Consider the following 25,600-nt stretch of genomic DNA (forward strand, 5'->3'; position numbering starts at 1 on the left):
AATTAATTTATAAGAAATGTTTGTATTGTTGTTTATAATTATCAAATGTTAGGGATATGTTTACGGTATCAATATGCAATCAGTCGAAAATTATTGCCATTCCTAAAGCAAATGACAATAAAGTTGTCACTATGAAAATCAACACCATCTTGGGAGGTAAACAATCTTGTGCTTGTTGTTCAGTTTTATGGTGTTCTCGGATTCCATCACATAGTATTGGAGCTAGACTGGTAAGAAGTGGTCTGAAGCCGCATTTCTTCCTTACTTTACTTACAACAGCTTAACAGGGCTGCTGCAGTAGACACTGGGATCACTCGTATTCATGCATCGTCGTTTGCTTATCAATGAACCCGGCTTTTTAGGCAGACCCCACAGGCATTATAAGCTGGTTTAAGAGTATCTATTGCCAAACAAAGCTAAACCAAAGCTACAGCAGCCAAACAATAGATCACCGAAATGCTCAAAATCTGATATTATAGACTGTGTCCACACTGCCGGGTAATACAGCACCAATGTAGAAGGCGGACTTATACGTTATTAACGGTTTAGATAAGAAGTAAAACGAGCTCACTAATGATACAACTATTAGAGCTTATAATTCAAAGAATCTTCGTGTAGATCTTCTGCACATACGTGACAAAAAACCCTGAACCAGTCTTCATTTCGAACGTGTTTTGGAGGTTTCGTTCAAAAGAGATTAGGTGCTTTGAATCGTAATTATAGTACTTCTATATTAAATCATACAGCAATTCTGGCTCCTAATATTTAGGAGCCAAAAAATGTCGAAATTGATTCATCAGGACGAAGACAGTGATAGCGATGATTGGTTCAACAAAGATGAAAACGATTTTGTTGTAAAAGTTGGAACTCAACAAAACAATGATGGAACAATTGAAGCTTATGATGAACAAACTGGTGTCAACAGGCCCGGCATGTCCGTACGGGAAATGATAAATAATTTAAAACTTCCTTTAAACGGTAAGAAATCCCTTATAGCGATGGCATTTTTCTGCCTATCTGCATATTATAGTACAGATATATTTGAAATTACAGATTTTGATGGCAATTATGTGGAATCGTTTAACAATGCTGACATTGCTCGCACATCTAAGTTTAATATTCCAAAAAGTGCACCAGGGAAGTATATCCAACCAATTCCTTTGACGAAACTGATGAATATAGCTGAAAATGAGACGGTCTCTATGTTTGCTGATATTAACGCGGAAAAAGACGAATTTGTAGCGACATTAATGAAAAGAACGTACGGCGAAGCTCTGCAATTAGTTATTATGAAGGTGATGATAAAACTCGGGACGATTCCGATGTATGAAACGGTAAAGCAGTTTTTCAAAATACTATTCGCGCAAACCCAATTTTGGGATCAGCTACAAAAGTTTTTTCAGCAATCTACGGAACAACGAAAGCGAAAAAAAACGAAAAACAAAATTATTAGACCAACCGTATCCAAAGAGGAAATGATTGATATTATGCTAAAATTTCTCACCGAGGCTAAACGTCACGTTTCATTTGAAAAGCATGTAATAGATTTTTGTGAAAATTTAAAAGAGATGTCCTCGGATAGCGCGCGTAACCAAAACGAGGTATTCAGTGAGTTGATAACATTTGTTACGAAAAAACGATCTTGCAAAAAAGTTAGTGTAAGTATAACGATTATTCATAAAACTGAAAAACATACATTGATATTATTATTGTTGTCCTTTAGATTTATCCAACCATTCGAGAGCTTAGAGCCGAGATAAGCTCTTCATTAGATTTGCAAAAAAATATCGTTAAAGGAAAATACCAGAGCGTAGAGCATTATTTGGAAGTACATTTAAATCTATTGAAGGAAGATTTTCTAATCCCAATGCGCACAGGAATAGAAATGTATCGTAAGTTTGTAGAAAAACATGGAGCAAGAAAATCATTCATTGGTGATGAGCTTCGAGTTCACTATCCCGTCAAGCTTTTTCTCCCCAGTTTGGTAAACCGACATACAGCTAAAGATCAGTTAGTTCTAGTAGATTTAGATCCGACTGAGCGTGGATATATGAACTTCAGTGCCAGATATAGGCGGCTTGCGCTACCGAGCACTAAACGATTAATGAGCGGATCGATGGTGTTGTTCAGTAGTGGACCGGAACTGACCGATCTGATTGTAGCGACCATAAGCAACCGCGATGCGGCACAACTGCTCGACGGATACATTTACGTGGAGTTTATATGCCTGGAACAGGAAACGGAGACGGAAGGGAAACTGAACTCAGGTTACACGAATATGGTAATATTTGATCGCCCTTTACTGATGATCGAGAGTGGAATATTTTTCGAGCCATATCATCAGACTTTCAATGCGCTAAAGCGTTTGCGAGAAGATGATTTCCCACTAAAATCGTATATTGTTGATGTGACGTTACCAGGCACATGTTTGCCCGAATATCTGTGTCGACGGAATGGCCATCTCTTCAGCTATGGTGGAATAGAGTTTGATCTAAAAAAAGTAACCAGTTGGCCGTCTACTGCATTAGCCGCTGCTGTTGGATTAAAGTCTTCTCAGTTTGAGGCATTCCGAATGGCGCTAACTAGTCAGTTCGCTCTGATCCAGGGTCCTCCGGGAACAGGCAAAACGTTCCTTGGATTACGGATATTAGAGACACTGCTTGCCAATACGAGCGAACAGATTTTACTCATCTGTCTGACAAACCACGCATTGGATCAGTTCTTATGCGGCGTGACACGTTTTACGAACAGCATCGTCCGGATGGGTGGTCAATCGAAGCACCCCCTGCTGGACGCGTACAACGTGAAACAGCTGCAGGAGGATGAAGGAATCGATAAGCGTTTGCGTATAAGTTATTACAACGCGAAACAAGAGTATTTGAAACTAGTTGACCGATTCGATCAATTGCAGCAAAGCCAGCAGGAACAAGATGAATCGAAAGCTATGAGCAAAGCGATTATTCAATGTATGGTGAGTCTCAATAGAAACCATTCGTAAGAACGAAAACGGTATTTTGTTCTTTCTTGTAGGAAGAAATGCTGCATGCATCCCATCGTCTAAACGAACTAAGTCAACTTAGTACTCTGAAGCTAGTGCAGAACATTCGTGTTGTAGCCATGACAACAACGTATGCTGCTCGAAACCGCACGTTGCTCGAACTTCTTCGCACACCAATAGTCGTAATTGAGGAAGCTGCGGAAGTACTCGAAGCACATATTGTGTCCTCCTTGACGCGCCACACTCAGCAATGCATCCTTATCGGTGACCATAAGCAGTTACGACCAACGACGAGCACCTACGTGCTGTCGAACCGGTATCGAATGGATCTGTCTTTGTTCGAGCGAATGATTAACAACAACTTTAACGTTGCCACGCTGACAGTACAGCATCGAATGCGTCCCGAGATAGCAAACCTTTTGCGACCTACTATCTATCCTGTGCTGGAGGATACTGACACAGTTAGGGTATATCCATCTGTTGTTGGGATGAAGCAGAATTTGTTTTTCCTAACTCATCGCCAACCAGAGGGAGGATCGGCTGGAGAGCCATCGGATAAGCAAACTGATGATGAATCTAATGATGCAAAATCGAAAAAAAATATGTTTGAATGCCGTTTTCTGCTAGCTTTGTGCGAATATTTGTTGACTGGAGGAGTGTACACTGCTAAAGATATCGTTATTCTGACGGCTTACAACGGCCAGATGCAGCAGATGGTGTTGGTAAGTTAAGTCAAGACGCTTAAACTGTACGTTATTAGCGTGCTTGCTTTTAAGTTAAACTTTCAATGCTATGCACAGGAAAAGAAACGTCGTTCCGCACTTCAAGGTATTCGAGTAGCAGTTATCGATAACTATCAGGGCGAGGAAAGCAAAATAATACTACTATCGTTGGTACGCAGTACTAGTAGTGACGTAGATAACATAGGATTTCTTGCACATAAAAATCGTATTTGTGTGGCACTTTCTCGGGCACGAGAAGGGCTCTACATCGTTGGTAACATGCGACTGTTGGCAAAATGTTCCAAAACTTGGGCGGCTATTGACCGTAAACTACGGGAACAGAATTCCATCGGTGACTCGTTACCCCTACAATGTGTTAAGCATGGGCAGGTTATGGAGGTATGGCTTTTTAAGCGTTTCATAAACGCCATGGCCACGTTATAACTTAATGTATGCTTTACTTTCAGGTAAGTCATCCGGAAGAATTAGAAGCATTTTCCATATCAGATAGACAATGTATCTGTGTGGCTCCTTAAACCTAACTTCGTCATGGTACAACTGGATGACTGGATTTTCTTTCCGATGTGTATGCACATGAGAAAATTTCATTTCAAATAGAGTATCCATATTCCTTATTTGATTGATTGTATTCGTGTACAAAAATCTTACGTTGTTGCTTTTTCGGACCGCGCCATTGTAGAGGAAATAATTTGTAGAGGATTGTATATGAAAAGCAAGCGTTTTCATCTTCGTTTCATAATATTTTGCACAAAAATCTAGTATAGACAACGAGATGTAATCCATGCTGCTGTTTTTGGATCCAAACAAGTTTGCATATATTTCCGGAATACGGCTTACCCTGAAAGATTTAAATTCATTAACTTTTCCAGAACATTTTCATTCGCATTTGTCGCATTTTCGCATTCGTCAACTTCTTCGTCGCTTTCATCCTCCGTGGAGTCGTAATCATCCGAATCGGTGACATCCGAATCCTCTTGCGCCATAATTTCGTTGAGTAATTTTTGTATAACTACCTCTTCGTTGAAACCAAGACGCTGTTGATGAACTTTGGGAAGCACCTAGTGTTGCAATAATGGTGGTTCATATTATTACACAATAAGTTCATATATTTAGCTTCAGAACAATCCTTTTGCTTATATTGTAAAATGATAAATGTTTTACCTTTTCTATTTCATCTATATACTCCATTAAAAGTTCATTGTGTAGACCCAGAGCTACGTAGCGAATATAATCTTTGATAAAATAATGGTTTAGTATGTCACAATCGGTAGTTTTGAATGCATCGTATGCATGCATCAGCTGTTGCTGTATCCATTCTTGATTATTTTCTAAGGATAGTCGTTTAATCATCGTTTCTACACACGCCTTCGATATTTCTTTATGCCTATAGTAAGGATAAACGCAGGATCTACGGTAAAACGATCGAAGCATTTGCTCTACGTTTTCAAATTCTACAAAGAACGACAGTGTGCCGGATATACGATGAATGTTAATGTATGAGTTTGCTTCATTAAGTTCATTGCTGTTCGTCAAACGATCATATCCTACAGCCAGAAGAATATCCAACAATCCAAGCAGCAATACGCTATGGTCTTCAATAGATGTGTAGGTACTGCTCTGACGCTTCTTTTCCTCCATAATCACGCGAATTCGATAGCTCTGTTCATCAGAAAGTTTACAACCAACAGGTGAACTTTCTAAATTTATACCTAGTTTGTCGATATCATACTGTATATAATCCATTCCATAATGCTCACACAAAAAATCTTGATCTTCGGCATTTTCCTTCATTTTACATCGGTCCACAAATGAATGTAAATCTGGATGATTCAGAACTTTTACGTCCTCGCTTGTATCCTGAAAATTCACCATTACATCAGGAAATCAATCGACGTATCTTAAAAAAACAAAGAACAAGCTTACCAAAGAAAGCGGACCACTATAGAGTTGATGGAAACCATACGGAAAGGTCGAGCTATTTTGGCAATCCTTTTCAGATTCAACCGCATAATTTAATGCTGCTCTAAATGTGATAATGCTTTTGTCATAATCTATTTTGTGCGGAAATATTTTTCCTGGTTTAGCATTATGCTGCAGTGGTATCCTATAACAATATTATAAGGAATTTGATTTTGGCAATAATTGTATCATTTTTGTCTCATACCTTGCATGGTATGGTGCAGTTATAAAGGTACACTCGGTAGGAAAAACGTTCAACACCAGCTCACTTTCATGCTCCAAATCCAATTCCGGCACTTCAAGCTCCACAACAATACAATTTGGTTCGCTAAATACACTAAATTTTAACTTATTTTCCATTATTTAAATTTACTAGTGAAACACGCGGGATAGGGTTTTGAACGTGTTGATTATTTGTTTGTTTATTTACTTGTGCTGAATGTTGGGTATTTTTAAATCATCTGCGTTCTACAATCGCGTGGAAGACAAATACTAAAACAAGCGATTTTCTCATAAAACATTATTATTACAATAAAAAAACTTTATTTTTTTTATTTCTACTAGATCACTTCTCCGAAATGTACATTTGTTCGTAATACAACTATCAATATTATTTAAGCGAGTGTTGTTTTATATTTACAGTTTTTTAGATAGGAATTGATAAATTCAATTATGGCCATTAACTTAGTTATAAACAATCTGCGTTATCTAATGCAAGGCTCATTAATTCTTCCTATCTAAATCATTTCAAACTGATAATAGCATCGCAAAAGGTTGGTACAATTCATTTCGCATCGTCTTTTTTATAAGTTGGAACCGGCAGCTGCGAACTGACTAAAATATCATTCATTTCATACCAAATTCGCTGAAACTCTACGCTAAACGGATTAACCATTTCTGGAAACGATGTTAATATCATGTTGTCCCAGTGCAAGCTTAGAGCTGCCATCGTCCAATTGCTGGATCCCGTAATCAAAATGCCACCTTTTGGTAACGGATTGGATCCTGATCTTTGCCGGGTTGATAATTTTCTTTTGCTAGAATCGCAACGAGTGCACGAGCTTCCAAATAAACGGTATAATCCAGGTTTATCGCTTATAACAGCCTTGTCAAAAGTGGAGAATTGCATATTTGCAGGTTCTCCGTATTGAGCACAATGGAATGCCATCAAACAGTTTGCACACCACCAGTCAGTGTCTAGCAGACAAAACTTGTGGTGCATGAGGTTTTCACTATTGAGCTTATACCGAACAATAATGTCTACAAAGAAAATGAAGCAAACATATAGCAACAATTTTTAGCTGTGGAAAAATATCTGGACATCTTTACCTGCGTCAATCAAATTGCGAAGTTGCGATCCTTCGTTGTATACCATCGATTCACAGGAGACTACTCTAACTGTTACCGATCGCTCATTCTTTGCTCGTATAACTGCTTCGCAAACCTCTTTGATCGTAAATATATACATGGACAGATATATTGATTTCTCAGCTCGGTCAATATAGCTAACGAGCCGGTTGGTATGCTCGAATTTCAACGCCAGTGAACTCGGAGAAGGGTTTGCAATTTTTCGTCTGTTCATAAAATGCACTTCACAAAAGCGCATCTGGCTTTTTTTCCGATGAACCACATCTCGAAGTAATAGCCACAACTCGTAAATTACATCCGTTGAGACTATTACTCCAAATGTAGCTAATAGCTTTCCACGCCAGCCCAAACTTTTGAAAAAAGCTAATGATGGTTGTAAAAGCCCGTTCATTTTACTCACTGAAACTAAACACGCGCTTTTCTTGAAATCATAAGCCGAATGACAATGTTAGTAGTGACGAGAAGAAGCAGGGTGTAACATATACCGAATGTTTGTAATATCGTAATTTTCGTTAATACTACTTTTTCTCAAGAGCACAAATCGTTATTTTAGGCAACAATTTAGGCTTTTACTTTTTAAAGTTCAGAACCAAAACGTTTTAAGAAAAACTAAATTGAATTTATTTGAAAATGTTGGATATTTTACTAATGACATTGCTGACAGATTTTTTTTACTACGGCTGACAATGAGAAAAGCTGTCATGTAAAAAAACAATGAAAACAATAATTTATGGTGAGTTTTCTGATTTAATAATCCGGCCAGGGCTCCTTTACAAAGTAAATTTTAAAGCTTTTTGCTTAAACAACGAGTCTGTATTAGCTGCCTACTTGTAAGCGATATTTAGTGTGGATGGTTTGTAAAAGGGTTGCACAGGAAACGAAATCGACCAAATCAATCAAGTTTCTACGGCGTGCTCGTTTTGAGAGTTAGAGACAAACATCGAGCGATAAGCAAACCCAGTGCTTGTCTCAGGAGTTCGTGTTGAAATACCTCTTCCTTTATCAGTAAGTTTAGTGTTTGACATCAGCCAAGATTAACCTCTCGGTGGAAATTAACATGAGCGAGGGATGCAAGGAAAGCGCGGAATCACCTCCCGCGCAACCCGGTGTACTATCTGCAATGGCCACCGTAACAACGACCGCCGATCCTACTACGTCTGAATCTTCCACTGCTGCTCCAACATTGCCTCCGCGGGAACATTTGGTATGTATAATTGATACTGCATGGACTCAATGCAAAAGAGACCAAAGGTCGCCCTTATGCAGTGTGTCCAAAGAGTGGCTATAATTGTCCTGACTTGAACGATCCATTTTCGTCTTTTTTTTTCTTACCTTACCGAGTTAGATCGTTACCGCTATTAAGTTCCTGAACAACCCGAATGTAATTCGTAGTGCCATTAACAAGAAACAAGCCTTCCTTCGGTCTAAGGGCCTTTCGGAGGATGAAATACAGATTGCATGCGAGCGAGCCGGTGTATTTACCGGTGAACCTAGCTCCATGCCGACGCAGACTGTCATCAGTATGGGGGTGGAATCGAGTGCAGCAAATTACGCCAAGTCCGGGTATCAAATGCAACCTCGACAAAACTTCCTCACCCGCATAAAGGACATGCTTAGTTCGGCAGCTCTGCTGAGTGGACTAATGTACGGAGTATACATGTTTTATAAGGTATATAGACAATATTGATAAACATTGATAACGAAAAAGGAAGTTTAAGACACATTTATAATCGATTAAGTGAATATAGTGTGAATTCATAGTTTTTGGTCGGTTTGATTTCTGTTCTCCAGCCAATAAAACTACGCTGACATCTCACTATGCGCTCTGATTATAAATTTCAGAAATTCATAGAGCCTCTGGTATTCCGCAGTAAGAAAAAGAAAAGCATCACTGAACAGCTAACCGACCTTAATCAAACGATGACGGCAAAGATTGATACGTTGAGTGCGGAGTTAGGCAAGATCAAGGAAGAACTGAACCAGGTAAATCAATCCAACACGACCGTCAAAGAATTGACCAATTTTAAGGGTGATCTCGATTCAATCAAAGGACTACTGTTGAACAGGTAACTAGTAGCATGAGTAAGTGGAAATGCAAAAAGTGGAATTTATGCACCGATCGTTTTTTTACATAACGCTAGGAAACAATTTGCCGCGCCAAACCTTCCCGTCGTTCCACCGTCGATTCCAGCGTGGCAATTACGTTCCCAGCAGCACCAGCCGACTAGCAGCGAAGGCGAGCACGATAAACACGATGACAACGATACCGGATCCGGATCGGGCTCGAGCGAAAATGATGTCGTACTGAAGAACAGTGACAGCAGTCTGGAAATTATGTAATGCACGGAGTATATTGTGAAATTATTATGCTTAAATTCAGAATATATCGGCCATGCAACGCGAGCATTGCCACACTCCGCCGTAATAACGATACATCATATATCCTCTTCCTTCATTATTTTGCAGATCGTAACTAGCTAGTAGCTCTAGGATGAGAACCAGATTCGATCCAATACATACCGAGCGGTCAATTGCATTACGTGCAAATCGGTACTTTTAAAAAGCGCCATCACATTCACCTGGGGTTTCCCAAGCATTTATGACAGAAGACATAAACCCAGGAAATAATGTAGTACAGCAGATAAGCCGGACCGGGGCGACTTGCTTATTCCCGATTACGCAGTAGAAGAGTGAAGATGTTATTGCTACGTCCAACAAGCATCATTCGAGCAGTTTGATAGGAGGAAAAATTATTTCGAAACCGCCGGTGCCATTCGGAACAACCGGCTACAACTTTGTTCGCTGTATTAATGTTGTTCTTTTATTTATTGTATAATTTTTGTTTTCTTGTACAAACGCTATTTCTTTAGCTTCGTTTGTTCAACGGGTGAGAAGCCAGGACCGAAATAATTTTCATTACAGCTTTGTTGAAAATGAAATTCAGTCAACTAAAAGTGAACGGAAAACGGGTACTTGTTGATTGATAGAGCATGTTTTCCATTATTAACCAAAAAGTAAAAAAGGGACATCGGTATTTTAATTTGCGATTAAGCTAGCTTTATCGGTCGAATGGTGTAAGGTAAATATTTCCCTTTTGTCATGTTGTGGGAATGGGTATAAGAAAGGGGTTTATAGCAGGATGTACCTAGTAGAGGAATAAACGCTGTATATCTTGATTCCATGTATTCATTTAGCACGATTTTGTTGATTTATAGGGAAACAATTCCCCAAACGTGGTCAAACGAGTAATAAAGAAACAAATTCTACCATTAACGCTGGATATTTTTATGTCTTCGAGACATAGAACTTATAAGACGAACGAGTTGAATGGAACATGTAAAACAAATTCATTATCAGCCTTGTTCAAATTCTCAATATTTTCATTTACAAAATAAAAAAATCTCAACGTACGCCTTTTCATTACCGACTATTGTTTCTTTTTTTCATACACTTTCTTGCCGCCACGTTATGTGAGTGTCCATTTAATCTCTTACGTTGCGTTGTGTTGTCGTTCTTGTTGCTCTTGTTAGCATCGTGTTGCATTACAAGTTTGCTTTTTGTCCAAATGCCGATCTTGCTAACAAGTACTATTTACATTTCAATCTCTACTTTTCCTCTCTTTAGCTCCTATATCGTTTCGGCATCATTCAGTAAGCAGTACACTGACTTGCACACTTGTTGTTCAACGTAGCGATTTCAGCATGCTTTTCATTGCTCGCTTACTGTATGGTTTATGAAGTATAGCTAATGCGTACACCTCCTTTACTTAATGATCCGTGTCCATTCCTTAAATTAGTCGCGTATTTGGAATACGTTTCGTGCGGCAACGAAACTTCACTCGCACGGTTTACGTTATGCTTTGATGTAATTTGTAGTTTTGTTTATGTCGACGGTTGGTTTTATCATTTGTTCTGGTAAAGTCCAGTAATAAAACGAGCCACTAGATTTCAATAAGATTGTGTTGGCAGCTGTTGTGAGCTACTGACAAACACAATATTGAATGGAAAACCAAAGTGGCTTTTCACTTGTGGCCGTACAACCTGCTATTATCGCAAGCTCCGGTCCATTGCTCATCTGAAACACATCGTTCTAATGCGATGAGTTCTTCGAAAAATGAGCCGAAGACTAAATATCGACGATTCGTGAACAAACATCCGCAACCCACCGCAGTAATGCTCTAGTTGAACCAACCAATCTTGCACGAAAATGTTATTTCATTCCTGCAACTTTAGGTGGCTAACTGGCGATGAATTGGTATGTTCACACAATACTTATCTCGCATTAACGCGATCGTTGTATTTTTCATTTGCTTCACCTTCTTCCAAGGGTTTCCGTCGCATGGTCTCTTTGGATTGCGCATTGAGTTTTTTATCCTCTACTTAACCCCACTACAATACAGTAGAATTTGCAGCATCATCACCTAGCAGCATTACAAATTTGCGTCATGATATTTTTTTTGCTTACTTCAGTTTGTACCGTGTTGTTCACTTATACGTAGTTTAGATTTGTTTTCCTCCCGTTTCACGTGGTCTTATCATGCGATGTAAGTAATTGGGTAGCTCTTCCATAATGTGTTGATCGATGTCTTTTATATAAACTTATTCCTTGTCCTCTGTTTCAACAACATTATAATTCCCAGAAAATGAAAATAATTCTCTGTTCTAGACATAACCAAACAACAGTTCGATGAAAGAGAAAATAAACTCAGCTAATATTTCAAATCAGTTACTCCTGTTTATATATCATTGAAAGAGCATGTAACTCATAAATGATAAGAATTAAAAAATAAATAAACGAACATGATGAAAGAAACGAACTCGTATAAAAACCATATACTGACTAATGATCGCATAATGAAACTCATCGTTTGCGAGGCTAATACCGGATAATACAATCTATGCACAAAAAATAATTAATTCCTGTTCGCAGGACATTGCTGAGGTTGATTGAGCAAGAAGAACTTAGCTATTTCGCGAACCCATCGATACCGACGGTCAATAGCTGATAGTAGAGCATATTTCCTTGCAATTGTGTTCAATTCTAAATCCTAAGCCTGCTCGACCATTCGATAGACATTTTATTTTTCCTTAGAACCGATCTAAATGTGGGTCGGTATTTATATTGCCACGCTATGGCGACTGAGGTTTCTATGTATCGAGCCGAAATCATTCTCTTCACAAGAAGCTGTTTTGGTACCTGAACTGATGATGCTCAATACGTACACCGTTAAATACGATGATAACAATCAGGAAAAAGGTTATCATCTGGTTGGTGATGGAAGCAATTTCATCTTTCCCGAATCACGATTAAAATTTAAGATCGATGATCATTCAGAATGTTTGCTTTTTGTTAGTCGACCTGTTCAAATACGAAAGGTCAAAATGGATAGTCAGAAATCTGAGGTGTTCATGGGTACATTTTGATTCTGAAAAGAACCCACCATTCGATAGGGTGTGGGCGATGATTTCGTTGAGTGTCATTTCGTATCTACACTCCAATGAAATCATACAGCTAGGAAGGTTATTTTTCGCATGTATATTCATAAAATCCTTTACAAATATCGAATGTAATGGATTAGAGCAAAATCACACATCTCTTCGAGCCGAAAATATGAATAATATTGAACATAAATGACGTTCTGGTCACATCTATTAGCGGCATTTTACCGAAAACCTGTAACGTTTTTTGATTCGTAGGAACACGAAAGAAAATGATTTATTCTAGTAGTTGCAGCTGAACGTAAAGCCTCGTACACAATCGTATTGAACGTGAATGAAAATAACTACATACTACTCTGTACACAATGTTATCCAAAATCAAAAAACTAACAAACACAAAACGAAGGAACCATCATCAGCCGATAGTAGATCGGTTCCGTTCCGAAAACGACCAACCCTCACCATTTCCATTCCGGTGTTCATCGACAAAGCCAAGTTAAATAATTAACAATTGATTTCGGCTTCACCCCACACTGCCATATGCACGGAAAACCTTTAGTTGTATCTCTCTGATCTGCCAATATCTCGTGTCACTGTGTGCTCTTTTGAACGGTAGGTGTACGTAAGAAAGGAAGATGATAGCAGTACCACAATTTTAACTGAAGTATCATTCCAACAAAACCCTGACACGTGCGCATAACAGGAGCCTCAAAACAGTTGGCCATTCTGCTGGCTACAGTTCGTTCCTAACAAGCTACTGGAGGGTTTCGCCTATTCGATGTCCTCCGTTTATGATTTCAAAAACCGTGGTTTGACGATCGGCGTGTTACGTGATGCCTGGTAGCTGTCTGTCGGTTGCCATTTAAGCCGACGAATCTCAACAGCCCCGAGACGTCAGCGGATTCACTATACTTCAGCAATATCTGCCACCGTAGGACTGTAACGATTTACTTCAAACCGTTCAATGCAAAATTCACAATAATTCCCTCACTAGTAGTAAGTAATCATAAGTTTAGAATAAAATAAAAAAATATTTGTAAGATTTTAGAAGTCTCACAGCGCACCGTAAAATGTTATTTAAATTCTGCAATGGCAAAGAAAAGCAGCGCCAATTGGTGGGTTGGATATTTAGCTCTCTCCCTGACCAAGAAGTCCTTCGGTTCGGTACTCACCTGCTACCACAAACGGTGGAGGTGTAAATTGCGCGATAGTACCGACCTGACGTCGTTCGTAAACCTCAGCGCATCCAGGAGTGGTAACAGTGACAGCAGGCAAATATCCATCGGATCGGAAAACCACGATTTGATCGGTATTGCGTTGTTGGGAAAGCATCGGTATGCACCCGGTGAGTTGTCGATGATCAAAATCTAAAACGAACATCAAAGGCAAAGAGCGAATGAACACTAGAGCCAAGACGGTAGTTACAACAGCCGATGCCCATACTCTATTGAGATCGCTACATATCGCGGACAGGTCCTTGGTGTACGAGCCGAAATCGGGCGTACAGTGCTGTCGGTAGTAGCGCCGTCGCAGGATGTTTCGTCCATTGTCTAGCTTGTCGGCTACGGCGGCTCCGTAGATCTCCATGCTGGCGGTGAAGACGACCACATCGTACCACTGGGAAACCTGCGCAAGAAAGGAATATCGGCTATAGAACTAATAGACATGACACGCTAGCGGAGCATGCGTCACTTACGATGTCCAGGAAGTAGTCGACGTGGGGTCGCTTGTGGACGAAGAAGCGCACCGGGTGCCGGTCGATCGTCACCTTGACCGTGAAGTCGTGCGGTGTGCCCGGTTTGACGGTGTTGCGCGGCATTGCGTCATGGTGTGAGTGTATGAGCGTTTCGTCCAAATCCAGGACCAACGTTTTCCGCTGGACCATACTCAGCCGGTGCCGCGAGACCGGCGATAGGGGAAATAGCTGGTATTTCACCGGTTGATGCTGTACAAACTAAGGCAGTTGAGTTATCGTTGAAGAAAAAATCATAGAAGCGTATCATTTCGCGGTGGTGAAAAGGCGATTGCCAGTGAGAGAGGCGAACACGCATGTTGGCGCAAAAGGTGTCAGAGCGGTTCGTGAGTTGGTTGTTTTATATTTCATTCAAATATTGGCGACAACGAGCGATAGTATAAGTTGTCGTCGATGCCGCACGTCGCGTGGTGACGTCGAAACGCACAACAAGCAAGCGTATAAAAGGCGCGCCATATCAGCATTGCAAAACGATAAGGGAAAGAGAAAGAAAGGACGAAAGAATATAAGGTAGCATTAAATTACAGCACACGTCGGCGTAGTGAAGTGCATTACGGGGTGGTGTGCAGAACGAACGTAAAGCAAGGCCAATGTGTGCCCGTGCATGTGGACAGGTATTTTTTTGCATGATAGTGTGCCGCATTGTGCAAATTTACGTTGATGGTGACGCTTAAATTGGATCGTTTAAAAGCCTTGGCATGTTGTAAAATATGCTATCCTATCACAATATGTCATATAAAATGTCATTCAGAAACAGGTTGGTTTTACATAGTTTTTTTTTCTACTATCCCTAAACTCCTCTGGAGTATCTAGTGACAGTTTCTTCTGATATCTGATTCCATCATCTTCTACGAATCCAAATATCTTCCAACATCCTCACTTTCATCTGCCACGACAAGGACTTGATTCAATCTGAAAGCCCATGAGGAGAGCCCATGTTCGAAGCTAACAGCAGTTTCGAGTTCTAGCCTGACAAAAGAACCTCTAGGGTCCATATTTAGTAGCAGCCCTTGAAGTCCTTAATGGGACATTCGATAAAAGGAGGTGTAGTGTAAACAATTTGAGATCGTCTTGACTACACCTCCCTTGAAAGTATCGTCATAATTTTATATAGCTTCGCGCATGCTGGAGCGAGTGGGTTACGATCATCAAAACTTGACAGAGCTCAATCACACGAGCTATTGTTTATGTCTCGATGCCGTCTTCGCGATTGCACAGTTACACTTTTAGGACGGTGGCCTAAAAAAAATACGCCGAACGTGCCAGAGCTCGAACAGTAGGAATGGGTGTGAATAAAAATATATCGACTGACCGAGGAAAAGCACCGGGAGGCATTTTCAGGGGCTTTAGCAGCCAAAGGATGGGCTAAAATTAGAGCACATTTGGATCGTAATACATGGATGAATGAATGAACCAAGTTCGCAGACTGGCAAAAATGTCATTTCGCAAACGGCATAAGAACGTTTTTCTGTCTTCGTTTTAAAGAACTCTCGTACGCCGTAAGAACGTGGCACATGGTCAGTATTCCATCGGATATCATCGGATATCTAGAAACAGGTTATGTAAATTGAAATCGTCATTTTCGATAACAGTATGTTTCATAGCCAATCCATTTTCAGACTGGAAATATTGAAGAAAATTAAGAAAATGAAATATCATTTCATAAAGTCACGACAAAAAAGAAGCATTTTAAAACACCTAGCAAAAAAATCGTACGTAAATTGTTCGAATTGCCCCGTTCAGCATATTTTCTAATCAAAAACCTAATCTAAGATCAACAAAGAAGCATTGCAATTATTCGATATTCCCAATTACAATTAACGTTGGATCCTCGCGTTGGAATTGCACTACTCGCAACTAATAGGCCCAATCATTCGGTGTGCATGAATGAAAAAAAAAAACACCGTCTGGTGTGTTGAACCTTTCGCCTTCGACCTGCACAGGCCGGCGGCTCCGAGAGCATGAATGGACGTGGTCAGCGAAACGTGGTGCAAAGCAACGAACGGAAGACGCGCTTAGGTGCAAGGCGGTTCGAACGGTTTGTTTATACGCTAGATTTGCAGCAACCTGTCACCCAGCGGGGACACGCAGGGGAGGTCAAAACGAGCAGCAAACTCGTCTTGGGTTGGGAAGGGCAAGACGAGATGATGGGGGAAGGACGAGACGCGCACGTGCTGCTCAATTACCCATGCCCGCGTGTTGAGTGTGACCGGCTACCCGGGGGTTGTGGTCACGGCTCGCTGCCCGCCGTTGGTCATTTTCTCTCTCTCACTCTCTCATACGCTGATAAACGCGTTAACGCGCGAGCGCCGAGGTGTACTGGCCTGCTGTTGGGGGGTTAGCCAGTTGTGCAATTGGTTGTGACCTCTCGGCTGATGGCAGGGTGAAGAAAAGCGCAATTGAAAGGCAGCGATCGGTTTTCATTGCGATCCTTAATTGATTCCACCTGTGGCTTTGGTTCGCATTATTAATCGATTGGTTACCAATACGTGGTTGCGTGACTAACGTACACCGACCGCAGATCTCGTGCTCCGCATTTGCTGTGGATTTTAAGAAAACACATCCACTTGATCGAATAAATATTCGTGAATTTCAGCCATCGTATAGCAACGCCCCCACTGTTATCAGACACCGAAAGGTAACGCCATTTAACGAGAGCAACGCTTTTTTTTTGCTTCTTCATATCGATCAGAACACCGCTATTGGTGGAAAACAGGAACGAACCAATCGTTTAATTGCTCATTAGCCCACTGGGTTGTGGGCTAATCAGCAATCGACGCCTGACCCGATTTGCAATGCACCGGAAACGCGTGTTGAGCTGCTCGAGGGCAACCATTTCGATACGGGAAAAGAAAGACTAATCATGGCTGCCACCGACGATCATTCACACCCGATGGCGCGGTCCGCAATAGAGAAACGTCGAAAAAGGCAAATTTAATTTGGAATACGTCAGGTTGGATTTTGCGGCCTGCTTTTGGCACGCTATCATTCTCCCACCCAAGGACCAAAACCCGCGTGCACGAACAGAATTTTAGTTTATCATTTATCAAGCTCAACGCCGAGTTCCCGATGGACCAATTCATTTGGGAACGCGTCGTGCCGCAAGGATCCGCTTTACGCGGACGGTCGATTGACAACATGAAGTTATCAAGTTCAGCATCGGGAATGGTTCAGAAGCACGTGTTTGTGCGTTTGACTATTAGTCAGCATGACACGCTGTTTTCTTCTTATCGCAGTAGGTCTTTTTGGCACAATTGGCCATGTTGGCTGTAGGGCTAACAAGTGAGGTTGGGTGTTGTGGCACGCGATAAGTGCACCGAGATAAGATTGGTTTCCAATAACAGAGATCGATGCCCTTTGCGATACTCAGCCATCAGGACAAACGTAAAATGATTGAGCCAGCTGGGGTAGAGAAAACTCGACTATGCTTTAGAGTAATCTTAGGAAAATTATTTAAGATTAGAGTTCGGAAATGGTAAACGACATTTTGATGGGTTAATCTATGTTCAATACTATTGAGCATAGCATTTACTGGAATAAAATGAAACATGATCTTCATACATGCATAGATCGAATTAGAATACTTTTCCACTGAAAGGGCTTGTGAATGTAACAAACAAAACTCGGTGTAAGTAATCGCCAACCATATGATCTCCATATGCGTGTCAGAACTGGCACATGTGCTGCCTTACCTTCCAAACACGCAACCAAAGATAAAACATGTTTCTTTTTCTCAAACATGTGTTCAAATCGCCTGCTTTAGGGACGATCCCGACAAATATTTGGATATGACTGCTCAACATCCAATGTGCATGTTTTGCGATCTCAAGAAGCAATACAGATGTATTTCAACGAAAATAGAAAGCTATGTTCAAAGGGTTTTACCATTGCATGGCTATTTGTAAGCAATCGTACAAATATTTTGACTACAAAACAACCGATCTGATCGCTTATGCGTCAGATCTTGGAAGTATAATTATCGCTAATATCGGTTCGAAAATAATGAGCAACAATTGGGCGATGGAAGAGTAGCGTGTAATAAATTGCGAAAGGTGCAGTTCGTGAAAGACGAGAAGAGACATTGGAAGAAAACATGTGATACACTTAAAATGATAATTGTCTGAGGACACTTACCGCCCGAACCTGCCGGTTGAATATGTAGCAGATAAACGTCCATACCTTCGACGCCAGAACGAGAAACGCGCGAAAGTTCATTTGAAATTGAGACAACATTGGCATTCTCAGGGCCACGAAGGGTCAGTGCATAAAGTGGGTTGGTAGCGGCACGCACGATGCTGTTGCCTTCTCTGCCCCCCGATTATGCTGTGTACGAGTTGATGCTGGGACCGGTGACGCCTTTATGAGCTCCTTTTCTGTCTCAGTATCCACGTGCGTCGATTGACTGGCTCGCGATGCTCCGGTTCTGGGTGGAAGACGGTGTCGGGAATACTGTTCCGTTGTGTATTTGCTCTACTTCCTCGTTCTCCTCGTCCTCCTCGTGTTCTAGCACAGTTGGAGAATCTCTATCGCCTGGCGAATCTTGGCGTGTCCTAGCACTTGGGTACCGGCGTCTTCATCACACACAACCACACTCACGCACTCACTACGACACTTGGGAGAAAGTTTGCACCCTGCGTTACGTTCTTCGTTTTTTACGATTGGTTTACGTTCATTTTAACACTCATGTTTGTCACTTAAATTTTCAGTTATCATATTACACTATTTTGCACAACAACTATCCCTTAGCAACCATGGGAAAATCATTTGTGTCGGCGTCTAGCTGCAGATTAATAAATAAAGTTTCATTCCGGGACGGCCCCATTTCAACATCTAGGATATACGCAAGCTGGCGTAAATTGATGCACGGAAAATGCGTAGATAGTGGCATTACTCTTCAGGTCGGTAAAAAGGAAGGAACACCATAAAGCAGGAGCCGCTCAAACGGATTGATCCATCTCCTTACGAACTTGTGTAAGGTAAACACGCTTAGGTGTGCAGTACTGTTCGTGGCGCAGGAGTTTTGGAAATTGAAAAAGGATGCCTGCTTTGCTTCGGCAAGTTTGCACGCACGATTTTAATGTTTGTTTCTTCCCGCTCCTAGTCCTTCCCGGCTTGCTGTTTCTCGACGGAGAATCGATATGGCAACGAGAGACTTGTGTTCGAAGAAAAGCGCAGCGGGAGACACAGAGAAGGGAATAATTTTCATCTCTCTGTAGGGCTGTGTGGAAAAACAAAAAAAATAGCGCAAACTGCTCTGGTCTTGCTCTCCTTTGCTCCTTTCTCGCGCGCACACAAACGCTCCCAGTGGCGCCATTGGCGGGCACGCATACAGAGCCGATGCGCACCAAAAAGCAAACAAGTACAAGCATCCTTCCACCGCCTAGCAGGGAAAAGAGAGCGACCCAGGGAGAAATAGGAGCAGGGCGCAGATTCCACCAACGTCGTCGAACCGAAAGGATCCAAGAAGCGAATGGAGTAAGGGTACCCGAAGGTAGAACAGAAAATTATTTCTCCTCGTCTGCTGGTTCCGTTCCAAGTTGGCACTTTTCAGACGTTTTGGCACGGCATTATCAAAATTTTAATATTCGCCCACTGTCGCTATTCGAACGAACGACGGACCAAAGATAACAGATAATCACGGCGACGCTCCGAGGGGCACGCGGCACCATGGCTACAGCAGGATTCAGACCCGAAACAGGTGCCTGAATCTCTGTCATAGGGTTAACGATTGGCCGACCTTCATACAGGTACGGAATGGCAAGCTAGGAAGTCTTCGTGGTCTAGGTGGCTGGCCGCAAACTATCTTTAATCGATCGCACACGAGTAGCGGTGCTCTCCAACGCCAGTTTGCCTTCCTTCATCGTACTTTACTGAACTCACACGCAGCAGCCCAGAAGAAACATCACTGCGTTACTGCGACCCCCACTGTATTACTTTGGCAACGGGAAAATATCACTCCGCAAGCCTGTGAACGGGGAGATGGTGAGGCCACGCCGCCGCACTTTTGATTCCGAAGTTTTCTCCTCACCACTTGGCGCTCGCAGCTAGCACGGACATTCTGATTTACGATTTTTCACGTACTAGCAGTGAACGCTTGTATCGCACACGCACCTCACTTTTGTACACTCCGCACGAGACAGTGAAACGTGCGTGATGGCAGGATACGACGATAAAATGCGAAAATCGCTCACTCGGCGTTTTATTGCCACTGCCGCTGCTGTCTTTTTCAATTGGATTAGAGAATACCGCTCTCTTCGTCTTCTTCTTCTTCTTCTGCCAAGTGTGGTCTAGCCCTTGATTTTACAAAATCCAGCGACTATACACAAATGAATTTGAAGGCATTTCACTTCCACTGCACTTCTGTACATTTTCCCAACAAGGAAAAGCAATTTTGATCAATATAACACCATAAATTATACGATTCTTTGCCACTTAAAACACCGACCAAAACAATCATGCACCGACTTTGACTTACCACGCGTCAAATAAGACACGTCAGTCACTTTTTCAAAACCATGTTCGTTCAAAACAATAGCCGTTAACACTCTTTTAGCTATTCGCTTATGCTTGACTTGTTAGTAATTGACTCTATCAATAAATGAATTATTCTTTTTATATTAATAATCTTTTAGAAAAACACTTGCCAGTATTTTTACATAGAATGGAAAATATATTAGTTTATTGATGACAAAAGACTTGTAGTAATATATCAGGCATAGAATGCATAAAAGATAATAAAGATCGATTAATTAGTATAATCATTGATTAGTATAATTCATGTAGATCGTAGTAGTATAGTACTATTATAAATAATTTCGACAAATTTTTCAAATATGACATGATATGTTGATGATAAAAGATTAAATAATGCATTTAAATAAATTGTGTTTTTACTCCACAGCTCATTGATCAATACACAAATCAAAGATACGTTATAATAATGTTTAATTTATGTTTTTATTTTATTTTATTAGATTTATGTACACAGATCGCACGATAAAATGATTAGAAAGGCATATTTCAGCGGCTTTACCAACCGCGATTGCGAATCAAACCAGCAATCATGGCAGCATAATGGAACCTTTTTATTAAAGTCCTGTCCTTTATTATGCCTCCAAGGCAACTTTTTTGTTCATTCCCGCTGCATCTATCAGATAACAGTAATGAGTAAAATCAATATATCACCAAATGTTGAAGATTTTAAACATAATTTGCCGATTCGCGCTTACCTTTTTCCTTACGCTTTTGCTCCTTGATAACTGTATCATTTGGAACGTCGGGCAAACGATTACTTATATCTACTTCAGGCGCTTGTTCCATTTCCTTTTGTTGATCTGCACCAATAAGATCTTCCAGCTCAGCTAGTACATCTTCTTCGTCCTCTTCCGAGAGCACACCATTCAGCAGTGCGTCAATTTCTTGTTGTTTCTCGATACTTTCTCTAGTTTCGTCTAAGATTTGCTCCACTTCGTCGATGGACAGGATCTCGTTAACTTTTTTCAAGGCTTCGTTGCCCACCTTCAATCCACTGACCACCTGTGCCTCAACTTGGGCAAACTCTATATCTGAGGCAAGTTTTTCTAACGTTTCTAGTTGCGCGTCTGTGTTACTTAATAACTTCTCTTGGTATTTCTTTTTACGGAGCAACGTTTTGGCACGCCTAGTTTATGAGAAAGATACATAAGGTTAATAAAAGAAAGACAAAGTATTGCAAATGTATACGTACTCTTTCCTTCCACTGGCCAAACATTTCTTCGCCAGTTCACGGTCTTTTTCCAAAGATAGTTCTATACGTTTTTGATACTGTTTTAGCTTATCGCGTTGTTGTTTCAGTTGCTAAAGGAAATAAAGTAGATCAGTGTTTAATTTGCATTTTAATGCTACTCTAGCAAATGAGATGACATACCAGAACAGCTTTATCTTGATCAGTTACTCGACTGATGGGTTTTGTTTTCGTTTTTCCGAAAATGTTGCCCATCGCGCTTAAAACAAAACACTTGTTTCTGGGATAGTGACACCAAAACTTAATTAAATTACTGAAAATGCTGTAGACCTGGGCAAAGTCACGAAATATGCCTTTTCAATCGCATAGTTCAGATACTCCCTGGAATGAGTCAGTGTTGTTATGGTTTTATGTGGTTTGTTGTGACTTTTCGAATGTCTCTTGTAAAAAACCAAGGTATGTGCATACAGTAACACTGCAGCTTTTTTATTGCACTAATGGTTACCGGTCAATTATTGCAAATGCAGTTTGAAATTACTATAAAGTAGCACTGAGTACATAGTCACTATTTTGGATGAAAGCGATTTTAGAAAAGAGTATCATTGACATAAAAAGAATCCCACAATTTCATTCGCTTTGTTTCGGGCAACTCCATGACTTGAACTCCGTCGTTGGAAATGTTCAAACAGTCGTACGGTGGTGCAGTTTTAGGAACTGCATTCCACGCAATATTTGCTGTGCTTGCACAGTTTGGATCACTTTTTGCGGCGAAACTGGCGAATATATCCACCATGTATTGAATTGCGCGATATTCAAACGAATTGTGGTCTAATGGTTTTGCAAACACGTTTGAGAACAAATATGAAATTTCATCTGCATGAGATGTTCCGCGCATGTTGGCATCAACCATGTGGATGCGGTAGTGATTAAAAAAAGGAGAGTCAACACAGAAGCGGTACACAAAAGTTTTCGCACCGGTTTCATGACGGCAGCGGGATAAAATAGTGCGATGAAGACCGTGCCAGAAGATATTGTCCGTGGCCATGTCGATGAATCCCCCCAAATTTTCCTTTGAAGGAACCGTGTCTGGATAGTACAGCTGTTTTAGCTGTTCTCCAAAAGCCATCCGTTGTTCTAAGGAAATTTGCAAATGGAATGGAACGTTACCAACAAATAGGTGCGGGTTTTGCAGCACAGCTGGAAGATTCGTTTTAACTTTCTGGTAAAGGATCAAGCCCTCTTCGGAGGTACCTCCAATCATTACGTCAATTCCATTTCCCCACGCTGTACGCGACATTTCGAGAGGCGATTTGGGTATGAAGCAGATTTCGCTTTCATAAGGCTCGATCGTCGGAGCAAATGGAGTTAGCACACCTTCCTGAATCTCCTGGAAGTAAAGATGATGTGTTACAGCGAGTAAGTAGTAACAAATATAGTATCGGGATATTCACAAACCTGAGGACCAAACAAATTTTCCTGATGATTAACGATATCCTCTGGTGAGGCTTGTCGGAGGAAGTCAAGTGCTTCTCGTTCATCGCCTTCGCCTTGCCAACCGATGGCTTTCGCAAGCTTCTCGGGCCAATTGCGCTGGGGAGACAGCGACCATCCGCACATAGTACTCCCGGACATGATAATTGCTCTGTGGAACAAATTCCGCGACACTTCCGCAATGGTATGGTACTGCACTGAGGCGCCACCAGCGCTGTGGCCAAATATTGTGATCGCATTCGGATCCCCGCCGAAGAATGCAATATTTTCTCGAACCCACACCATCGCAAGCCTTTGGTCCTTCAAACCAGCATTACCTGGGACACCGACTTCGGGTGATTGGCAGCAGAGAAAGCCAAGCGCTCCAACACGATAGTTTAGCGTAACCAGCACAATATCCTTCTCAACGAGGTAGTCCGGACCGTAGATCTCAGTTCCGCTAGTTCCTTCGACAAATCCACCACCATAAATGTACACCATAACCGGAAGAGGCTGGCGTGTTTTGATCTACCCAAAAAAATTAAATATGATTAATTCAATTCACATCATCAAATGCATTTTGAAAATGTGTAGCTAGCATTAGTTACCGTTTTGGTGAAAATGTTCAGTTTCAAACTGTCTTCACTGCCGACGATTTTGTTAACACGACGATCTAAATGGTAACAAGGATCACATTGTGATGTACAATCGAGCACTTCCGTCCAGTTTTCCGGAGGAGAAGGATCCTATGTTACAATTATAATATCAAAAGACTGATATGATTAAAGCAATTATTGTGGAAATAATAAATTGCTGGTGCGACACTGATTTTTACTAGGACGAAATATACAAAAAATACGGCTGGATAAATTTAACAGCTAATACTTGGGATAAAAAATTTAAATCCTAGTTTTAAGCACTATTTTTGCTATATTTATTTATTTATTTGTTCATATTTTATTCTTGCATATTGCATTCGTTTTTTGATACCTTAAGTATGGCAAGCGTCATGCGCTAACATACAATCTGCTCAATCATTAGACCCCTCCACGCATGTGCCTTTACACGCAAACCCGTGTATTTGAAAAAAAAATATGTACATAGTCAAATATTTTCAGCTGTTGGTCGTGCATGTTTGGCCTTTTTTACTTTTCTTTTAAAACTGCAATTCTTACCTTGAATCTAAGCTCTCCGACCGGAGGCTTTGCGTATGGTATTCCCTGAAAACTGACGTACTCCGTTCCGTAGAGCGAAGTTCGGGTTGTTCCCTTGACCGGGCCAAGCCCGGTATTGACGATTAGATCGACTTTTCCCATTTTCACTGCTTTCTAGTGCCGAAATCGAATTAACTTTCTAAACTCTGGCTCTTAAAAACCACAATATCCTAGCACAATCACGGAGAGAAACGTTACAAGCAGCTAATCTTATTGGCGGCCACCGGCAGAATGCTCACTGGCAAGGCATAGATGATAAACATGTACTTTTTGTTAAGTTGCGGTCGACTGTGATCGTGTTGGTAAGAGCTGTTGTGCGTGAAGTGCATGATGTTTGCTCGCGTTTGTTGCATCTCTAGGGAATTTAGTGCAATTGCACATATCGCTAGTAGATAAATGCATAGCCATGTAAATTAGAGAATTATTGAATCATAAATAGACAATAGGGAAATAGTATCCAAAAAAAATTTTTTACTATGGAGGTATGATCAATGGCTGGTATGGAGGTAAGGTATGATCAATGGCTGGCTTGATAATGTTTAATTATGTACTATGAATTCAAACAATTCTCTACCCTTATCTTTGCCCGGTGTTATCAGCAACTAGATTGCAATTAGCAAACACATACATTGGCTGGATATCGCTATAACGCTCCAACGCTCAGAAGTGTTTCAAACGTGATCTAAGCCGCTTGTTTAAAAAGGCATTCAAATGTGCAGCGAAATTGAATCTATCGTGTCCACCCTTTATGGGCCAGTTCGAGGCATAAAAAAGACGGCCACTACCGGCGTAGAGTACTTCAACTTTCAAAAGATACCCTATTGCAAACCGCCAGTCGGTGAGAGGCGATTTAAGGTGGCGATTTAGAGAAAAATTTATATCTTAAATATTAGTGAAGATTATGCTCGATTCTTTTTGTTTAAAATGGTGTACT

At 41.0% G+C, this 25,600-nt stretch overlaps 7 protein-coding genes across 7 annotated transcripts; 2 read left to right on the forward strand and 5 right to left on the reverse strand.

The window, feature by feature from the left end:
• The first annotated feature begins 779 nt into the window (after positions 1 to 779).
• LOC128726895 (NFX1-type zinc finger-containing protein 1) lies at positions 780 to 4,380 on the forward strand. Its single transcript, XM_053820737.1, has 6 exons — positions 780 to 978; positions 1,054 to 1,658; positions 1,724 to 2,971; positions 3,031 to 3,720; positions 3,799 to 4,119; positions 4,188 to 4,380. Exons 1-6 carry the CDS (start codon positions 780 to 782, stop codon positions 4,254 to 4,256), a joined length of 3,132 nt encoding a protein of 1,043 aa, XP_053676712.1. The 3' UTR covers positions 4,257 to 4,380.
• On the reverse strand, positions 4,376 to 6,060 carry LOC128724912 (protein SHQ1 homolog). The gene is made up of 4 exons (XM_053818633.1): positions 5,906 to 6,060; positions 5,665 to 5,845; positions 4,903 to 5,598; positions 4,376 to 4,799 (listed from the first exon to the last, which is right to left on the reverse strand). The coding sequence occupies exons 1-4, from the start codon at positions 6,058 to 6,060 to the stop codon at positions 4,575 to 4,577; spliced, it is 1,257 nt and encodes a 418-aa protein (XP_053674608.1). The 3' UTR covers positions 4,376 to 4,574.
• Positions 6,061 to 6,484: 424 nt separating this feature from the next.
• LOC128724913 (uncharacterized) lies at positions 6,485 to 7,459 on the reverse strand. Its single transcript, XM_053818634.1, has 2 exons — positions 7,030 to 7,459; positions 6,485 to 6,960 (listed from the first exon to the last, which is right to left on the reverse strand). The coding sequence occupies exons 1-2, from the start codon at positions 7,457 to 7,459 to the stop codon at positions 6,485 to 6,487; spliced, it is 906 nt and encodes a 301-aa protein (XP_053674609.1).
• A 666-nt stretch (positions 7,460 to 8,125) lies between these two features.
• LOC128726896 (peroxisomal membrane protein PEX14) lies at positions 8,126 to 9,483 on the forward strand. The gene is made up of 4 exons (XM_053820738.1): positions 8,126 to 8,272; positions 8,414 to 8,737; positions 8,911 to 9,134; positions 9,210 to 9,483. Exons 1-4 carry the CDS (start codon positions 8,126 to 8,128, stop codon positions 9,406 to 9,408), a joined length of 894 nt encoding a protein of 297 aa, XP_053676713.1. The 3' UTR covers positions 9,409 to 9,483.
• A 3,748-nt stretch (positions 9,484 to 13,231) lies between these two features.
• Positions 13,232 to 18,498, reverse strand: LOC128726897 (CTD nuclear envelope phosphatase 1 homolog). The gene is made up of 5 exons (XM_053820739.1): positions 18,394 to 18,498; positions 14,203 to 14,460; positions 13,950 to 14,132; positions 13,679 to 13,873; positions 13,232 to 13,590 (listed from the first exon to the last, which is right to left on the reverse strand). Exons 1-4 carry the CDS (start codon positions 18,496 to 18,498, stop codon positions 13,682 to 13,684), a joined length of 738 nt encoding a protein of 245 aa, XP_053676714.1. The 3' UTR covers positions 13,232 to 13,590; positions 13,679 to 13,681.
• A 2,747-nt stretch (positions 18,499 to 21,245) lies between these two features.
• Positions 21,246 to 22,329, reverse strand: LOC128725251 (charged multivesicular body protein 6-A). Its single transcript, XM_053818980.1, has 4 exons — positions 22,166 to 22,329; positions 21,986 to 22,095; positions 21,489 to 21,919; positions 21,246 to 21,406 (listed from the first exon to the last, which is right to left on the reverse strand). Exons 1-4 carry the CDS (start codon positions 22,235 to 22,237, stop codon positions 21,366 to 21,368), a joined length of 654 nt encoding a protein of 217 aa, XP_053674955.1. The 5' UTR covers positions 22,238 to 22,329; the 3' UTR covers positions 21,246 to 21,365.
• Positions 22,330 to 22,568: 239 nt separating this feature from the next.
• On the reverse strand, positions 22,569 to 24,768 carry LOC128726674 (esterase B1-like). The gene is made up of 4 exons (XM_053820495.1): positions 24,628 to 24,768; positions 24,061 to 24,198; positions 23,438 to 23,980; positions 22,569 to 23,369 (listed from the first exon to the last, which is right to left on the reverse strand). The coding sequence occupies exons 1-4, from the start codon at positions 24,766 to 24,768 to the stop codon at positions 22,569 to 22,571; spliced, it is 1,623 nt and encodes a 540-aa protein (XP_053676470.1).
• Between the last annotated feature and the right edge of the window lie 832 nt (positions 24,769 to 25,600).

This window comes from Anopheles nili, chromosome 3 (assembly GCF_943737925.1).
Source record: "Anopheles nili chromosome 3, idAnoNiliSN_F5_01, whole genome shotgun sequence".
NCBI classification, from domain to species: Eukaryota; Metazoa; Arthropoda; class Insecta; order Diptera; family Culicidae; genus Anopheles; species Anopheles nili.

Excerpts from the sequence above, each read along its gene's own strand:
- LOC128724912 (XM_053818633.1), bottom strand. The coding sequence starts at position 6,060 with ATGGAAAATAAGTTAAAATTTAGTGTATTTAGCGAACCAAATTGTATT. Across the intron at positions 5,846-5,905 it reads ACTGCACCATACCATGCAAG|GATACCACTGCAGCATAATG; the intron begins GTATGAGACAAA and ends ATATTGTTATAG. Across the intron at positions 5,599-5,664 it reads ATAGTGGTCCGCTTTCTTTG|GATACAAGCGAGGACGTAAA; the intron begins GTAAGCTTGTTC and ends GTGAATTTTCAG.
- LOC128724913 (XM_053818634.1), bottom strand. The coding sequence starts at position 7,459 with ATGAACGGGCTTTTACAACCATCATTAGCTTTTTTCAAAAGTTTGGGC. Across the intron at positions 6,961-7,029 it reads TCGCAATTTGATTGACGCAG|ACATTATTGTTCGGTATAAG; the intron begins GTAAAGATGTCC and ends TTTTCTTTGTAG.
- LOC128726895 (XM_053820737.1), top strand. The coding sequence starts at position 780 with ATGTCGAAATTGATTCATCAGGACGAAGACAGTGATAGCGATGATTGG. Across the intron at positions 979-1,053 it reads TTTAAAACTTCCTTTAAACG|ATTTTGATGGCAATTATGTG; the intron begins GTAAGAAATCCC and ends TTGAAATTACAG. Across the intron at positions 3,721-3,798 it reads AGATGCAGCAGATGGTGTTG|GAAAAGAAACGTCGTTCCGC; the intron begins GTAAGTTAAGTC and ends TGCTATGCACAG.
- LOC128726897 (XM_053820739.1), bottom strand. The coding sequence starts at position 18,498 with ATGCCAATGTTGTCTCAATTTCAAATGAACTTTCGCGCGTTTCTCGTT. Across the intron at positions 14,461-18,393 it reads TCAACCGGCAGGTTCGGGCG|TTTGTACAGCATCAACCGGT; the intron begins GTAAGTGTCCTC and ends CAACTGCCTTAG. Across the intron at positions 14,133-14,202 it reads TCGACTACTTCCTGGACATC|GTTTCCCAGTGGTACGATGT; the intron begins GTAAGTGACGCA and ends TTTCTTGCGCAG.
- LOC128726896 (XM_053820738.1), top strand. The coding sequence starts at position 8,126 with ATGAGCGAGGGATGCAAGGAAAGCGCGGAATCACCTCCCGCGCAACCC. Across the intron at positions 8,273-8,413 it reads TGCCTCCGCGGGAACATTTG|ATCGTTACCGCTATTAAGTT; the intron begins GTATGTATAATT and ends TTACCGAGTTAG. Across the intron at positions 9,135-9,209 it reads AAAGGACTACTGTTGAACAG|GAAACAATTTGCCGCGCCAA; the intron begins GTAACTAGTAGC and ends ACATAACGCTAG.
- LOC128726674 (XM_053820495.1), bottom strand. The coding sequence starts at position 24,768 with ATGGGAAAAGTCGATCTAATCGTCAATACCGGGCTTGGCCCGGTCAAG. Across the intron at positions 23,981-24,060 it reads TGAACATTTTCACCAAAACG|ATCAAAACACGCCAGCCTCT; the intron begins GTAACTAATGCT and ends TTTTTTGGGTAG. Across the intron at positions 23,370-23,437 it reads AAAATTTGTTTGGTCCTCAG|GAGATTCAGGAAGGTGTGCT; the intron begins GTTTGTGAATAT and ends CTTTACTTCCAG.
- LOC128725251 (XM_053818980.1), bottom strand. The coding sequence starts at position 22,237 with ATGGGCAACATTTTCGGAAAAACGAAAACAAAACCCATCAGTCGAGTA. Across the intron at positions 22,096-22,165 it reads ATCAAGATAAAGCTGTTCTG|CAACTGAAACAACAACGCGA; the intron begins GTATGTCATCTC and ends TATTTCCTTTAG. Across the intron at positions 21,407-21,488 it reads GCAAAAGCGTAAGGAAAAAG|ATGCAGCGGGAATGAACAAA; the intron begins GTAAGCGCGAAT and ends GTTATCTGATAG.